Below are 18,287 nucleotides of genomic sequence, written 5' to 3'. Positions count from 1 at the left end.
GAAGCAGTTCTCAGGAAGCTTGGCCAGGCATGTGAGGAAACAGCAGCATGAGGGGGATACTTGAACTTCAAGTTTGGGTCTTAGATGACCAGGAGAGGTGAGGGAGAATTGTCTTTTCCTCACTAGTTACCAGCTGCCTAACTTCATTTCATGCTGCCCCTCATGGGGGTCTTCTAAGTCTCCACCCTCCTAGCTATTTCATATTGCCCTTTTTCTATAGGATGCCTCCAGACCCCCACTTTCAGGTGCTTCATGCTGCCCCCATCTAGGTGCATCCTCTGGGGTTCTTTCCTGGCCACTGATGGCTCTTTGTCTGGGGACTTCTGTCAGGGCAAATTTAAATGGGGGAGGAAATGAAAAAATGATTACAAAGGAAGCCCCTATGAGCGTGCTTGAACCAGCCACGCCTTGCACTTTGTCAAAATTCAAAATTACACATTAATAATTCACTCTCCCACTACTTTACCATGCATTATGAACACGAGCACAGATACCCTAATACATTTCACTTGAGACCTCTTCCAACAACATATAAGAGAAAGTTTAGTCAATATATATCTGGATCTCTTTTTAGTTAAATTATAGTCTGAATTAAGCAACCTTGTTAGCAAGGTAAGGCAATTTAGTGTGGAGGTTCAACGCATTCTTTTGCTTTGACAAGCAAGCTGTTAATATTAATTAAATAAGACTATAGTGATCCCCTAAGCAGGGGAACATTTCTGAGCCGCCTCCAGCTCTCAGGTTTGATGACTGAGCTGACAGAAATATGAGCTGCAATGCTAGTGATAAAATGTAATGGAAATGTATGTTAGGCTGATATGAAAAATTCCTAAATGGCCACTGTATGATTTTGCAGACATCTTTAAAAAAGACAAACTGGAAGTTAGTGTCATGAAACCAAAGCACCAGTAAGAACAAAGGTACGGTTTATTTATTAGAAAAACACAATCCCGATTTTCTATAAGTTCTTGCTCTTAGGACACAATGAAATGTATTTCCCATTCACATTAAAATGCTAATGACCTTAAAACCACCATGGGAAGAAAATCCACATGTCCGCCAATAGAACAGCAGCACAAAAGTCCTTCTGAACCACTCTCTTCATATATGGACTGAAAGACTATTCTGTCCTATTTCTTAAAGTGACATTTCCACTCCTAATCATGGCATGAGTCAGCTAGCTCACAAAGGACCACGGGACGCTTAGTCCTGGGGTTGGCAGAAATTGAGATAGCTGCAAAGAGTAAGTAAGCAAGAAGAGGATGCAAATAAGGCATCATACACTTTTATGGCATTATATAAATAAATAATATTGCAAGCTTCAAATGTCACACAGTGAATCATGAGGAAAATGATGGAGCGAATAGAGTGGGGAACAGCACTTCATCAAGAATAAAGAACAACCCTTCAAAACCCATACATGGATGAACTAACTGGTAGCCTATGAGGTGGGAAAGTCCCTACAATACAGAATATATGCCATAGTCAGGACCAGGTAAAAAGGGAGGCGGGAGGGAATATGGAGCCAGTTTTTATGGTCCCTGATCCGAAACAGAAATTAAACAAATAAATAAATCTTAGTTCAAGATCTAAAATACAAATGAAAAAAACTTTGGAATTTTAAACTATTATATTTTTCCATAATAATAATTAATAATCTGCAAAAGAAGGTACATAAGAATGGAAATATATGTAGAACAACTGGTAGTGACTCATTTAATCGGCACATCTAGCAGGACGGATAACTTCTAGGCAAGTACTCTAAATGCAGTTTCCATGAGAACAGTGTTACATCGTAATGACATTTTTAAAAGAGGATTATTTCCTTTGCAAGTATTTTGAATTTAACATATGGAAACTAACATTAGGTTTAACTTACCATTTTATTTTTCCTGCTGTGCACACCTCTGTACTCTTATTTACCCTATTTTTAAATAAAACTGTTTTACACAACATCAAGAGGGCAAGCTCTAGAGAATATTTATTCTCTAATAGCACAGTGTTCATTACATTCTGGAACAATCACTTGTTATTCTCAATAATAATCACTGGGAAAAAAGGAATTAATTGTGCAATAGTAATTGATGCCTGCTCCATCAAACAAGCTGCTGAAAGGACACTTACTACAAATTTAAAATATATTCAGGATAGATTGATAGCATGAAGGAAAAAATCCACAAATAATTTTTAAGTTATATAAAAATGATCCACAGGCACCAGGGATTGAGTCAGAAATCATTACTACTATAAAGAGCTAAGAGCTTCCTGGCATCACTGTTAATTATGAGAGCTCTTTCTAGAGAATAATGGACTCTGATTGGAAGAAAAACCCTTTAACAGAAGCTTGCTATCTTGTTAGCCTAACAGGTGAGGAGGAATGGCAAGTTTTGGTGCAGAGTGCTGTATGGATGCACCCTGTTTGCTGCTGCATCTGGATAAAACAGTCTAGACAGGACAGTCTAAAAGTGTCGGGCACTGCTGCTGGTAGTGAAGATGCACTAGTTGTGAATGACAGATGATTTTTTTTTTTTTTTTTAATATTATAATACATCCCTGACGGGCACAAATAGGAAGAAATCTATATGGGAATAAAAGGCAGAAAAACTATGAAAAAAGCAGCATATACGGGAATTTTACATGTTCATTTTACTCTTACCTTCTTCTGCCTCATCCTCCTGTGGCGAGAGCGGACCCCCTCCACTTGTTGGACTGACTGATTCATCATCTCTCTCAGACTCTCGCTGCAGACTTACAACTTCATAAATTGCATCTCCAGCATTTGTGTGGCTTTTCCCTGCAGACTAAAAATAAGGACATAAAATGAGTTTTAATGTTAGGTTCTTGCTATTCACCAATTCCATGTTTCTGCTGGTTTGTTCAAAATAGGCTTAAACCAAGGACTGATATAGTAGTTTGGGGGCAAGACTCTGTCCAATTTCAATGGAAGTTGCACATGTGCATTGAAATTAGTATATGACATTGCTGAATGTAATTTGAGGAAGAAGAAAAACAGCAATGAAAACAGGCAGAACGACAATTATTGTCAAAGCTCCTCCCGCAAGAACCTTTATGTATTTCAGGAATTATAACACAAACTTTACAATTTAAATGTAACAAACTGAGACAGAGAGGGGTCTGCTTCAAGAAAAAATTGCAAAGACAGACAGGAAAAATATTGTGATTAAAAAAAGTACCAAGCATTTTTGAGAAACCAAGTTTTTTAGCCATTTTGTAGAAAGTTGAGAGTTGGCAGTAGGTAGCATGTTGCGCATCAGAAAGATTACAATGCGCACTGCATGAGCAACGTGCTATGAAAGGATCCTTAGAAGTCGGTTGTGTACAGTGCACACATTCACCTGTGCTCCAGGGACCACAATATCTTCCATTTAATCCCACGAGCGCTTTAGGATTTTTATCCAGTGTATTTATGTTTTACCAGTAGCTCAAATTAGCTGGGATGCCTGAGCTCAATATCCCTAGTTATAACAATTTGGGGAATAAGGCACTCTCACTGGAGGGCACTTGACACTCAAAAGTAGCTTCATACCTGACTGTGCCTAAGTTTGATAACTTTCAAGGCACACTGAAAGGAATACATTTTCTGACATTCTTTATTTAGCATGAATCAAGTGTGACAAAAGATCCATTAAAGACCCATCAAATTTTTTTGTTGATTAAAACAACTTGTACTTCATATTTTTAAAAATGTAATGTACTTAAATCTTGAAGATTGGATAAATGAATTTGATAAGTCTAGAAGAAAAAAAAAAATCAGTAAAATAACTCTTTAGTGTGTCCACATTAAATCTTCAAAGAGAAAAGAACCAGACACCAAGACTGTTCCTAGATGTCTCCTCTCCAACATGTGCCCCAGCTGCTTCACTTCCCAGAAATCAGAGAACAGTATATACAACTCTCCTTACTCCCCACCCCCATGTAAAAAAGTTTCTTCTCTGATGTACTCAATATTATTATTCAAAAAGTACCGTGATTCATTTATTTTCATATGGTTGTCCAATAATAAAGCCAAATAGCTGTTATTAAGTGAACTGGAGATAAAGTAAAGCCAAAAAGTACATTTTAAGACCAGTTTTAGATCACAGGTTTTTAAGCCTGCTTAATTCTTTGCAAACCTTACATAATCACAGTTAAAATAAAGTCATTTTTCAAACAGGCTAATAATGTAAAGTCAGCCTCAAAAATCAAATGAAAGCAGTCTTACAGAGATAGTGTTAAAATTGTCTCAGAAGCACGGTGTTAACCACATGAGAAAAAAGGAATATCCAATAAAGGATAAGTCAAAGAAAAAAAAAGTTACCAAGTATTAGAATAAGATACTACTGTTTCCTCTGTCAGCAAAAAATAAGAGGGACATATGAGAACCTGCTGTGTAAAACCAAGGCACTGACCACTTGTCATTTAAGAGCCCCTGGCACCTTTCATTCAAAAAAGGAGCATTAACTCCAGCTTGCTCGCCAATTCCACCCGCAGTAATTAACATCTTCCACCCTAAATACCTCCTCTAGTTTCAGTTCCAGTTGGTGGAACTGTTCCATGGGCTAGTCTAAATCTGGACTGCCTGTGGTTGGACAAAATCAAGCATTCCCCCCCTACTCTGATCAGTCCATCAGACCTGTTTCTATTATAACCGAAAAAACAGGGCGTGGGGCCTCTTCTCTCTCTCGGAGTATCAGTTTTCCATACAGTTCTGGAAATGCGGGATGAAAGCTGAACGACAGTTTATAATTTAGAGCCATTACCCTTGTGATTAGTAAAATATAGCAGGGAGGCATTGGGTCCATTATCAATGCATACACGTTTCATCTCCCAGGATGTCAGTATCAGGTAATTGCAAGGCCCTTGGTCAAGCAATTATGTCGACACTGATAATCTCATCATTTATCAAAGTCTTGGACATTCCTTTTGGAGGGATAGAGAGGGGTGTTATTGAGAACACTACAGTTATACAGCTTTAGCATTATTCTGAGGACTTGGGATAGTATTCAAAAATCTGTTTAAATGTCATTTTTTAAAAAATGTGTTTGTCTGAAACTCAAGGCACATATAAACAAACATTTTAAAAATACATGAAGAACTTCAGATTAGCCGACTGCCAACATTTAGGACTCTTCTAACCACCAAAAATGCCCCCTCAATCTACTTCCCACTGATACCCTAAAAATCACCTCAAAAAAAGGCAAAGTACTCCTTGAAACATGCCCTGCTGACTCAAGTTTACTTGGACCAAGAAAGAAACTGTATTTTATGATGAGTATCAAATAAAAAGGATTATAGTGTACGCTCTTTAAAACTGGAAAGGGCAGCAGTCTTCCACATTTTCACATACTTGTGTTTTTTATAAATTCTACTGTATTTCACTTATCTCTATTGTAAAACTGAAGAGCTGGAGTGCCAAAGAAAACAGCTTGCATGAGATTGATTTAGTCAGGTGGGCATTCAGTGTAGTCTGTGCCTTTACTGTACAGTAAAAACATCACTAGCTGTTCAGCACTAACTGTTTTATCCCTTAGTAAGGCGACGACTGTCATTCTAGTTTAGGATCAGCAAAATTAAGTCAGTCCTATTCATTTAAGTCAGCCACAGGGGTTGTGATTCCACTGCAATACAACACAAATTAGAAGATCAGACTCCACTCTTCAGATCTTGAGCCAATATCAGTTAAATGTGTAAATCTCTAGAGAAAATGGATCAATGTTTATTGCAGGAGTATGAAACTCTACATAATTCCAAAAAGAACTGAATAATAATGGGAAGCTGCAAGTTATGGGGGTCAAGCAGGACAGAAAAACTATGGGGGGGACCTTTGGATTCTACTCTACTGAACATTATTCAGTAAAGCTTACACATACTAAGAAGCATATGCACCCTTCCACTGCATGGCAAGGACGGATGCAAAATCATGTAAATCACACACTCACAGTCGTGGGAAAGCCACACAGAGGGAATATGCAGTATGCTGTATCTTGAGTCCACCTCCCCTAGGTTGAACTAGACAGCCCGTCATACAAATAATGACAGACAGAGCTCTTGGGAGGGAAGGGGGGCTAATGAAGTGAAATATTCTGGAGGAAATCTAACTTGCACAGAAATCTGTTGTGTGTTATTCTGAGGAAGGTACGTGTTTTAATCGATATTATTAAAGCATTATATAACATTACAATCATCTGTATAGTGATTTTCATTAATAATGATCATTTAATGGTGCAATTTATAACATTCATTCCCTCACTGCTCCTTCCACACACCAGGGGGCAGTGTAGATGACATCACATGAAATATCACAAGAAGGCAGACAATTAAATATTGTGCTTGTATACAAATGCTGTAAGTCTAATTACTAAAATGGTTGAACCTGAGTGCCTGGGATTGAATGAGGATATTGAAATAACAGGCATTATAGAAACTTGGTGAAACAATGATAATCCACGTGACACTAATACGGGGCACAAAATATGTAAGAATTCCAGTAGATTGCACTGGTGGGTGGGTGTCACTACCTGTGAGAGAAAGCAGAGTCAAATATAGTAAAAAACTTAAATAAATCAAACTTTACTATCGAATCTCTATGGATATAAATTCCATACATGAATAATAAGAGTATAGTAACAGGAATATACTAACAATCACCTGACCACGGTGGTGACAGTGATTGTGAAATACTCAGGGAGTTTATAGAGACTACAAAAACAGAAAACCCAACAATAATGAGGGATTTCAACTATCTCAGTACTGACTGGGTATATGTCACCTCAAGACAGGGATGCAGACAGAAAAATTTCTGGATACCATAAATGACTGCTGTAACATTGTGTACCTGGGGGAAACACCCTGTAATCCACCATATTCCTCATTTGTATATAATTGTGATATTATATATAAAGCATCCCTTGTAAGGTATCAGGGGAAAGGTTATGATCTGCTGAAAGTCATTTCTCTATCCAAATATGTATATCATTAATGCATATGAAGTAGGGCTGTCAAGTGAGTAAAAAAATTAAACCCGCTGTTAAACAATAACTAGAATACCATTTATTTTAAATATTTTGGATGTTTACTACATTTATAAATATATTAATTTCAATTACAACACTAAATACAAAGTGTACAGTGCTTACTTTGTATTTATTACAAATATTTGCACTGTAAAAAAATATATTTTTAATTCACCTCATACAAGAACTGTAGTGCAATCTCTTTATCATGAAAGTTGAACTTACAAATGTAGAATTATGTACAAAAAAACTGCATTCAAAAAATAAAACAGTAAAACTTTAGAGCCTACAAGTCCACTCAGTCCTACTCCTTGGTCAGCCAATCACTCAAGACAAACAATTTTGGTTACAATTTGCAGGAGATAATGCTGCCTGCTTCTTGTTTACAATGTCACCAGAAAGCAAGAACAGGTCTTCGCATGGCACTGTTGTAGCTGGTGTTGCAACATATTTACGTGCCAGATGTGCTAAAGATTCATATGCCCTTTCATGCTTCAACCACCATTCTAGAGGACATGCTTCCATGCTGATGAGGGGTTCTGCTTGATAACTATCAAAAGCAGTGCGGACAGACATGTTCATTTTCATCATCTGAGTCAGACACCACCGGCAGAAGGTTGATTTTCTTTTTTTGGTGGTTTGGGTTCTGTAGTTTCTGCATTGGCGTGTTGCTCTTAAGACTTCTGAAAGCATGCTCCACACCTCGTCCCTCTCAGTTTTTGGACAGCACTTCAAATTCTTAAACCTTGGGTCAAATTCTGAAGCTATTTTTAGAAATTTCACATTGGTACCTTGTTTGCATTTTGTCAGATCTCCTGTGAAAGTGTTCTTAAAACGAACATGTGCTGGCTCATCATCCGAGACTGTCATAACATGAAATATATGCAGAATGCGGGTAAACCAGAGCAGGAGACATACAATTCTCCCCGCAAGGGATACAGTCACAAATTTAATTGACGCATTATCTTTTTAATGAGCATCATCCGCATGGAAGCATGTCCTCTGGAATGGTGGCCAAAGCATGGAAGGGGCATATGAATGTTTAGCATATCTGGCATGTAAATACCTTGCAACGCTGGCTACAAAAGTGCCATGCAAACGCCTGTTCTCACTTTCAGGAGACGTAAATAAGAAGCAGACAGCAGTATCTCCCATCAATGTAAACTAACTTGTTTATCTTAAATAATGAGGAGTCTGGTGGCACCTTAAAGACTAACAGATTTATTTGGGTATAAGCTTTCATGGGTGAAAAACCACTTCTTTAGAGGCATGGAGTGAAAATTATAGATACAAGCATAAATATACTGGCACATGCAGAGAAGGGAGTTACTGTAATGGCTACCGCTCTGATACTTGTTTATCTTAGTAATTGGCAGAATAAGAAGTAGGAGTGAGTGGACTTGTAGGCTCTAAAGTTTTACACTGTTTTGTTTTTGAGTGCAGTTATGTAACCAAAGAAATCTACATTTGTAAGTTACACTTTCATGATAAAGAGATTGCATTTCAGTACCTGTATGAGGTGAACTGAAAAATACTATTTCTTCTGTTTATCATTTTTACAGTTCACATATTAGTAATCAAAAATAATAACAAAGTGAGCACTGTGCACTCTGTATTCTGTGTTGTAATTGAAATCAGTATTGAAAAGATAGAAAAACATCCAAAGATATTTAATAAATTCAATTGGTATTCTATTGTTATAAGTGCAATTAATGGCGATTAATTTTTTTGAGTTAATCATATGAGTTAAATGTGATTGACAGCCCTAACATGAAGTTATGAGAATTGTGTTGTAGGGTTGTCACTAAAACACGCTGTAATTTGGGGGATCAACCAGATATTAGCTCCCCAGAGGCAACAGCAAGGAAAGTGACCAACACCTGCGCGGGATGTCAATCAACGCAGCAACAACCATTGTCCAGCGAGGGAGCTACAATGCAATGACTCACCTGCATGAGGCCACAGCAAGGGAATTGTTCAACCTTGCCTAGAGACTCAGCAATGCCCACCCAGACATGCCTGGACTTGTGTTTTCCAAGCACATGGACTGAGGATATAAAACCAAACACAGGGGGCCCATGCTGGACTTTTCTCCTTCACCCACCTATGCTGCAAGCAACAAGGACATTCTGAAGACTCCAACTGAGGGCACTGGCCCAGATTTCAAGGGTGAAATCTGTGTATTAAGGACTGCAATATCCAGTGGGGTGAGAAAAACTGCTTAGTCTAGTTGTTGCCCAGTCTAATCGGGTTGAGAGTTTAGACTGCGTGTTTATATTTTATTTCTTTTGGTAACCAACTCTGACTTTTTGCCTAGCACTTAATTTCACTTAAAATTGATCTTTTATAGTCAATAAATTTGTTTTACTGTTGATCTTTACCAGTGAGTTTGTATGAAGTGTGGGGCAAATCTCCTCAAGTTTTGAAAAGGCTGGTGTATATCCACTTCCACTGATGAAAGATGAACCAATTAATAAATTTGCACTGCCAATCTTGAGCCGTGCAAGATGGTATATTTCTGGGGTACAGTGCTGGAAACTGGGGGGATTTGGCTCAGGTGCCTTTCCATGTGTGATTCATAAGTGGCTCTGGGAGCATTCATTCAATCTAGCTGGGTGTGGGGTCTCCACATGTGGTTGTGCTGAGTGATAACAGCACCTGGAGGGGTTTGCTGCTGGTCACTAGCAAGGCACTGTGAGAGAGAGAGCCCAGGATGGAGAGAGTTCAGAGGGCACAGAGGTCCCACAGTCTCAGGCTGCACCCCGGGGATCCCATCACAACTGCCTTTTGAAGCTGTTTCCCTGGAACCCACAAGGGGAGCATCAGTTCTTGATTTAGTCTTCAGTGGAGCACAGGGTCTGGTCCAAGAGATTAATATAACTGAACCGCTTAATAATAGTGACCATAAAAGAATTGAAATTAACATCCTTACAGGAGAGAAAATACCAAACTAACCCACAACAGTCACATTTACTTTCAAAAAGGAAAATACCACCAAAACAAGGAATCTAAACGGAACAGTGTGACCGAGTGGACTAGGATCTGAGGCCCCTTGCTGGAAGCCTCAGGGTCCTGACACACTTGTCCCAGTAAAGAGAGGTAGAGAGGTCCTCCAAGCGGGCGAGAGTGGCTCCAGGGGAAGCAGCCAATCAGAGACCAGGAGAGCCCAATAAAAAAGAGCTGGGGGGCGGGGGGGCAGTTCCTTGCTGGAGCTAGAAGAGTGCAGCTGGTACTCCTGACTGCCCAAAGGGAAATGCAGCTCAACAGACAACTCGGTGCTAGTAAGGACTGGGGGAGCGAGGAAGGACTCCTGGCTGGCTGCTGGGCCTGAACTTTGAAGGACCCTGAGCTAAGAGTAAGGTGTCAGGGAAGGCTGGGGCTGTGGGGAAGCGTCCCAGGAAACTGAATGCAGTTTTACTGAACGGACACAGTGGAGCGTGGCTGCTATTCTTAGGGTCCCTGGAATGGGACTCAGAGTAGTTGGTGGACCTGGGTTCCACCATAGGCCACTGGGGAAGGGCCTACAATTGGACAGTTTTAAACCCCCAGAAGGGGACTGAAGTGTCAGGAAGTCCAGCTGGAGAACTAGGGGGCAGAACAGACTAAAAGGGCAAAACCATTGCCTTCAGGGAGGAAGCCCTGGGGGTACAGCCCAATACCAAGGCTGGGACTGGTTTAAAGACCACAGACACACCCAAACAGAAGCAGGAGCTCGCGAGAGGTGGGTGCCACACAGTGAAGTGCCTGCAAGGTGCATGGAAACTTTTTGAAAACACCATAGTAAAGGTTCTAATTAAACGTATACTGCCCCGCCCCAATATAAAAAAAAACAGTAAGAGCAGCACAAAAATGCCACCATGGCTAGACAGCAGAGTAAAAGACACAATTAGAGGTAGAAATGCATCCTTTAAAAATTGGAAGTCAGATCATAGAATCATAGAGTATCAGGGTTGGAAGGGACCTCAGGAGGTCATCTAGTCCAACCCCCTGGTCAAAGCAGGACCAATCCCCAGTTAAATCATCCCAGCCAGGGATTTGTCAAGCCTGACCTTAAAAACTTCTCAGGAAGGAGATTCCACCACTTCCCTAGGTAACGCATTCCAGTGCTTTACCACCCTCCTAGTGAAAAAGTTTTTCCTAATATCCAACCTAAACCTCCCCCACTGCAACTTGAGACCATTACTCCTCCTTCCGTCATCAGCTACCACTGAGAACAGTCTAGATCCATCCTCTTTGGAACCCCCTTTCAGGTAGTTGAAAGCAGCTATCAAATCCCCCCTCATTCTTCTCTTCCGCAGACTAAACAATCCCAGTTCCCTCAGCCTCTCCTCATAAGTCATGTGCTCCAGACCCCTAATCATTTTTGTTGCCCTCCGCTGGACTTTTTCCAATTTTTCCACATCCTTCTTGTAGTGTGGGGCCCAAAACTGGACACAGTACTTCAGATGAGGCCTCACCAATGTCGAAAAGAGGGGAACGATCACGTCCCTCGATCTGCTGGCAATGCGCCTACTATACAGCCCAAAATGCCATTGGCCTTCTTGGCAACAACAACACACTGTTGACTCATATCCAGCTTCTTGTCCACTGTAACCCCTAGGTCCTTTTCTGCAGAACCGCTGCCGAACCATTCGGTCCCTAGTCTGTAGCAGTGCATGGGATTCTTCCGTCCTAAGTGCAGGATTCTGCACTTGTCCTTGTTGAAGCTCATCAGATTTCTTTTGGCCCAACCCTCTAATTTGTCTAGGGCCCTCTGTACCCTATCCCTACCCTCCAGCATATAGAATCATAGAATCATAGACTATCAGGGTTGGAAGGGACCCCAGAAGGTCATCTAGTCCAACCCCCTGCTCGAAGCAGGACCAAGTCCCAGTTAAATCATCCCAGCCAGGGCTTTGTCAAGCCTGACCTTAAAAACCTCTAAGGAAGGAGATTCTACCACCTCCCTAGGTAACGCATTCCAGTGTTTCACCACCCTCTTAGTGAAAAAGTTTTTCCTAATATCCAATCTAAACCTCCCCCATTGCAACTTGAGACCATTACTCCTCGTTCTGTCATCTGCTACCATTGAGAACAGTCTAGAGCCATCCTCTTTGGAACCCCCTTTCAGGTAGTTGAAAGCAGCTATCAAATCCCCCCTCATTCTTCTCTTCTGCAGACTAAACAATCCCAGTTCCCTCAGCCTCTCCTCATAAGTCATGTGCTCTAGACCCCTAATCATTTTTGTTGCCCTTCGCTGGACTCTCTCCAATTTATCCACATCCTTCTTGTAGTGTGGGGCCCAAAACTGGACACAGTACTCCAGATGAGGCCTCACCAGTGTCGAATAGAGGGGAACGATCACGTCCCTCGATCTGCTCGCTATGCCCCTACTTATACATCCCAAAATGCCATTGGCCTTCTTGGCAACAAGGGCACACTGCTGACTCATATCCAGCTTCTCGTCCACTGTCACCCCTAGGTCCTTTTCCGCAGAACTGCTGCCTAGCCATTCGGTCCCTAGTCTGTAGCGGTGCATTGGATTCTTCCATCCTAAGTGCAGGACCCTGCACTTATCCTTATTGAACCTCATCAGATTTCTTTTGGCCCAAACCTCCAATTTGTCTAGGTCCTTCTGTATCCTATCCCTCCCCTCCAGCGTATCTACCACTCCTCCCAGTTTAGTATCATCCGCAAATTTGCTGAGAGTGCAATCCACACCATCCTCCAGATCATTTATGAAGATATTGAACAAAACCGGCCCCAGGACCGACCCCTGGGGCACTCCACTTGACACCGGCTGCCAACTAGACATGGAGCCATTGATCACTACCCGTTGAGCCCGACAATCTAGCCAGCTTTCTACCCACCTTATAGTGCATTCATCCAGCCCATACTTCCTTAACTTGCTGACAAGAATACTGTGGGAGACCGTGTCAAAAGCTTTGCTAAAGTCAAGAAACAATACATCCACTGCTTTCCCTTCATCCACAGAACCAGTAATCTCATCATAAAAGGCGATTAGATTAGTCAGGCATGACCTTCCCTTGGTGAATCCATGCTGACTGTTCCTGATCACTTTCCTCTCATGTAAGTGCTTCAGGATTGATTCTTTGAGGACCTGCTCCATGATTTTTCCAGGGACTGAGGTGAGGCTGACTGGCCTGTAGTTCCCAGGATCCTCCTTCTTCCCTTTTTTAAAGATTGGCACTACATTAGCCTTTTTCCAGTCATCCGGGACTTCCCCCGTTCGCCACGAGTTTTCAAAGATAATGGCCAAGGGCTCTGCAATCACAGCAGCCAATTCCTTCAGCACTCTCGGATGCAACTCGTCCGGCCCCATGGACTTGTGCACGTCCAGCTTTTCTAAATAGTCCCTAACCACCTCTATCTCCACAGAGGGCTGGCCATCTCTTCCCCATTTTGTGATGCCCAGTGCAGCAGTCTGGGAGCTGACCTTGTTAGTGAAAACAGAGGCAAAAAAAGCATTGAGTACATTAGCTTTTTCCACATCCTCTCTCACTAGGTTGCCTCCCTCATTCAGTAAGGGGCCCACACTTTCCTTGGCTTTCTTCTTGTTGCCAACATACCTGAAGAAACCCTTCTTGTTACTCTTGACATCTCTTGCTAGCTGCAGCTCCAGGTGCGATTTGGCCCTCCTGATATCTTTCCTACATGCCCGAGCAATATTTTTATACTCTTCCCTGGTCATATGTCCAACCTTCCACTTCTTGTAAGCTTCTTTTTTATGTTTAAGATCCGCTAGGATTTCACCATTAAGCCAAGCTGGTCGCCTGCCATATTTACTATTCTTTCGACTCATCGGGATGGTTTGTCCCTGTAACCTCAACAGGGATTCCTTGAAATACAGCCAGCTCTCCTGGACTCCCTTCCCCTTCATGTTAGTCCCCCAGGGACTACCTCTCCTCCCAGTTTAGTGTCATCTGCAAACTTGCTGAGGGTGCAATCCACACCATCCTCCAGATCATTTATGAAGATATTGAACAAAACCAGCCCGAGGACCGACCCTTGGGGCACTCCACTTGATACCGGCTGCCAACTAGACATGGAGCCATTGATCACTACCTGTTGAGCCTGACAATCTAGCCAGCTTTCTATCCACCTTATAGTCCATTCCTCCAGCCCATACTTCTTTAACTTGCTGACAAGAATACCGTGGGAGACCGTGTCAAAAGCTTTGCTGAAGTCAAGGAACAACACGTCCACTGCTTTCCCTTCATCCATAGAGCCAGTTATCTCGTCATAGAAGGCAATTAGATTAGTCAGGCATGACTTGCCCTTGGTGAATCCATGCTGACTGTTCCTGATCACTTTCCTCTCCTCTAAGTGCTTTAGAATTGATTCTTTGAGGACCTGCTCCATGATTTTTCGAGGGACTGAGGTGAGGATGACTGGCCTGTAGTTCCCAGGATCCTCCTCCTTCTCTTTTTTAAAGATGGGCACTACATTAGCCTTTTTCCAGTCGTCTGGGACCTCCCCCGATCGCCATGAGTTTTCAAAGATCATGGCCAATGGCTCTGCAATCACATCCGCCAACTCCTTTAGCACTCTTGGATGCAGCGCATCCGGCCCCATCGACTTGTGCTTGTCCAGCTTTTCTAAATAGTCCCGAACCACTTTCTTTCTCCACAGAGGGCCGGTCACCTCCTCCCCATGCTGTGCTGCCCAGTGAAGTAGTCTGGGAGCTGACCTTGTTCATGAAGGCAAGAGGCAAAAAAAGCATTCAGTACATTAGCTTTTTCCACATCCTCTCCCACTAGGTTGCCTCCCTCATTCAGTAACGGGCCCACACTTTCCTTGGCTTTCTTCTTGTTGCTAACATACCTGAAGGAACCCTTCTTGTTACTCTTAACATCTCTTGCTAGCTGCAACTCCACGTGTGATTTGGCCTTCCTGATTTCACTCCTGCATGCCCAAGCAATATTTTTATACTCTTCCCTAGTCATTTGTCCAATCTTCCACTTCTTGTAAGCTTCTTTTTTTGTGTTTAAGATCAGCAAGGATTTCACTGTTAAGCCAAGCTGGTCGCCTGCCATATTTACTATTCTTTCTACACATCGGGATGGTTTGTCCCTGTAACCTCAATAAGGATTCTTTAAAAATACAGCCAGCTTTCCTGGACTCCTTTCCCCCTCATGTTATTCTCCCAGGGGATCCTGCCCATCAGTTCCCGGAGGGAGTCAAAGTCTGCTTTTCTGAAGTCCAGGATCAGTATTCTGCTGCTCTCCTTTCTTCCCTGTGTCAGGATCCTGAACTCGACCATCTCATGGTCACTGCCTCCCAGGTTCCCATCCACTTTTGCTTCCCCTACTAATTCTTCCCAGTTTGTGAGCAGCAGGTCAAGAAGAGCTCTGCCTCTAGTTGGTTCCTCCAGCACTTGCACCAGGAAATTGTCCCCTACACTTGCCAAAAACTTCCTGGATTGTCTGTGCACCGCTGTATTGCTCTCCCAGCAGATATCAGGGTGATTGAAGTCTCCCATGAGAACCAGGGCCTGCGATCTAGTAACTTCCGTGAGTTGCCGGAAGAAAGCCTCGTCCGCCTCATCCCCCTGGTCCGGTGGTCTATAGCAGACTCCCACCACGACACCACCCTTGTTGCTTCCACTTCTAAACTTAATCCAGAGACTCTCAGGTTTTTCTGCAGTTTCATACTTGAGCTCTGAGCAGTCATACTGCTCCCTTACATACAATGCAACTCCCCCACCTTTTCTGTCCTGCCTGAACATTTTATATCCATCCATGACAGTACTCCAGTCATGTGAGTTATCCCACCAAGTCTCTGTTATTCCAATCACATCATAATTCCATGACTGTGCCAGGACTTCCAGTTCTCCCTGGAATCACAAACTCTGGTAAATCAAGTATAAAAGTATAATTAGGCAGACCAAAAAAGAATTCGAAGATTAATTAGCGAAAGACAAACTTAAAAAAAATTAAGCACATCAGAAGCAGGAAGACTACCAAACAATCCATAGGGCCACTGGACGACCCATGTGATGAATCAGCACTCAAGGAAAACAAGGCCATTGCAGAGAAGCTAAATTAATTCTTTGCATCAGTCTTCTCTGAAGAGGATGTGAGGAAGATTCCCACACCCAAGCCATTCTTGTTAGGTGACAAATATGAGGCACTGTCCCAGATTGAGGTGTCAGTAGAGGAGGTTTTGGAACAACATGATCAGTTAAATGGTAATAACTCAGCAGGACCAGATGGTATTCACCCAAGAGTTATGAAGGAATTCAAATATGAAATTGCAGAACTACTAAGAGTGGTATGTAACCTAGCATTTAAATTAGCCTCCATACCAGATGACAGGGGAATGGCTAACATAACAATAATTTTTTTAAAAGGCTCCAGAGTAGATCATGGCAACTATGGGCCAGGACACTGAACTTCAATACCAGGCACATTGATAATTTTGTTTTTTACTATAGTTTCAAACAAACACACTGATGAACACAATATGTTGGGGAAGAGTCAACATGGCTTTTGTAAACGGAAATCATCACTCACCAATCTATTACAATTCTCTGAGGGTGTGAGCAAACACTTGGACAAGCAAGATCCAGTGGATATAGTGTATTTGGACTTTCAGAAAGCCTTTTACAAGGTCCCTCACCAAAAGCTCTAAAGCAAATTAAGTAGTCCTGGGATAAGAGGGAAGGTAGTTTTACGAATCTTGGTTACAAGATGAATAAATGGTCAGTTTTCATTATGAAGCAAGATAAATAGTGGGGTTCCCAAGGATCTGTACTGAGACCTGTGCTGTTCAACATATTCGTCATAAATGATCTGGAAAAAGGGGTAAAGAGTGAGACGGCAAAGTCTGCAGATAACACAAAATTATTTAAGATAATTAAGTCCAAAGCTGACTGCAGAGTTACAAAAAGATCACTGAACTGGGTGATGGGACAACAAAATGGCAGATAAAACTCCATGTTGATAAGTGCAAAGTAAGGTACATTGGAAAAAATAATCCCAAATATACACACAAAATGATGGGATCAGTTATCACTCAAGAAAGATCGTGGAGACACTGCAGATAGTTTTATGAAAACATCCACTCAATGTGCAGTGGCAGTCAAAAAACCTAACAGAATGTTAGAACCATTAAGAAAAGGATAGATAATAAAACAGTGAATATCATAGTGCCACTACATAAATCCATGGAACGCCCTTGAATACTGCATGCAGTTCTGGTGGTGCGATCTCAAAGGAATATATTAGAATTGGAAGTAGTACAGAGAAGGGAAACGAAAATGATTTGGGATATGAAGCAGCTTCCATATAAGGAGAGATTAAAAAGCTTAGGCCCGTTCAATTTAGAAAAGATATGACTATAAAAACATGAATGGTGTGGAGAAAGTGAATATGTGAAGGGATAAATAACTTTCCTAACTCAAGAACTAGGGGTCACCCAGTGAAACTAATATGAACAAAGTTTAAAAACAAACATAAGGAAATACTATTTCACCTAACACCCATTCAACCTGTGGAACTCATTGCCAGGGGACTGGGTTCAAAAAGAATTAGATAAATTCACCACTGCTGGCCAGGAGTCCAGCTCTGAAGACAGAGCTGCCACCAGCAGCAGCGCAGAAGTAATGATGGCATGGTATGGTATTGCCACCCTTACATCTGCGCTGCTGCCTTCAGAGCTGGATCCTTGGTCAGCAGCTGCCACTCTCTGGCCAACCAGCTCTGAAGGCAGCAGCGCAGAAGTAATGAAGGCATAGTATGGCATTGCCACCCTTACTCCTGCACTGCTGCTGGTGGGATACTGCCTTCAGAGCTGGGCGCCCAGCCGACACGCTCCAGCTGCCCAGCTCTGAAGGCACCGCTGTCGCCAGCAACAGCACAAAACTAAGGGTAGCAGTACCACAACCCTCCCTACAATAACCTTGCGACCCCCTCCCCCAACTCCTTTTTGGGTCAAGACCCCTAGAGTTAACAATATTGTGAAATTAACCAACATGGACTGTCAATTTGGTAGAGCCCTGATGATGCTGTAATGAACTACAGTAGTAGAGTGAGCTGTTGATATTTAAATATATAAAGATGCCTTGGTTGCTTTAATGTTAGAGCTACATTATTATAAATATACGTAGAAGTTTACCATTGCATCAGTAAGCAATTTAGAACTAGATAGGAAGCTTCCAATTTAAGCATTTATAAAATGTGTAATGTCAGGGAATACAAACTCAAATGCCTAGAGATGAATAATGGCCCTTTCATTAACTAGCATGAAAAGGAATATTTGAGATTAGGCAAA

General features: G+C 41.9%; 1 protein-coding gene across 8 annotated transcripts in view; it reads right to left on the bottom strand.

The window, feature by feature from the left end:
• RABGAP1L (RAB GTPase activating protein 1 like) overlaps positions 1–18,287 on the bottom strand; it is a 556,714-nt gene that overhangs the window by 415,569 nt on the left and 122,858 nt on the right. For all 8 annotated transcript variants that reach the window (XM_007061167.4, XM_027823604.3, XM_043521568.1 and 5 more), the window contains exon 11: positions 2,657–2,801. In XM_007061167.4, coding sequence (XP_007061229.2) covers positions 2,657–2,801 — 145 coding nt within the window. The remainder of the gene's footprint in view (positions 1–2,656; positions 2,802–18,287) is intronic.

Source organism: Chelonia mydas, chromosome 8, assembly GCF_015237465.2.
Source record: "Chelonia mydas isolate rCheMyd1 chromosome 8, rCheMyd1.pri.v2, whole genome shotgun sequence".
NCBI lineage: Eukaryota > Metazoa > Chordata > Testudines > Cheloniidae > Chelonia > Chelonia mydas.
This window is presented reverse-complemented; position numbering and strand designations above follow the sequence as displayed.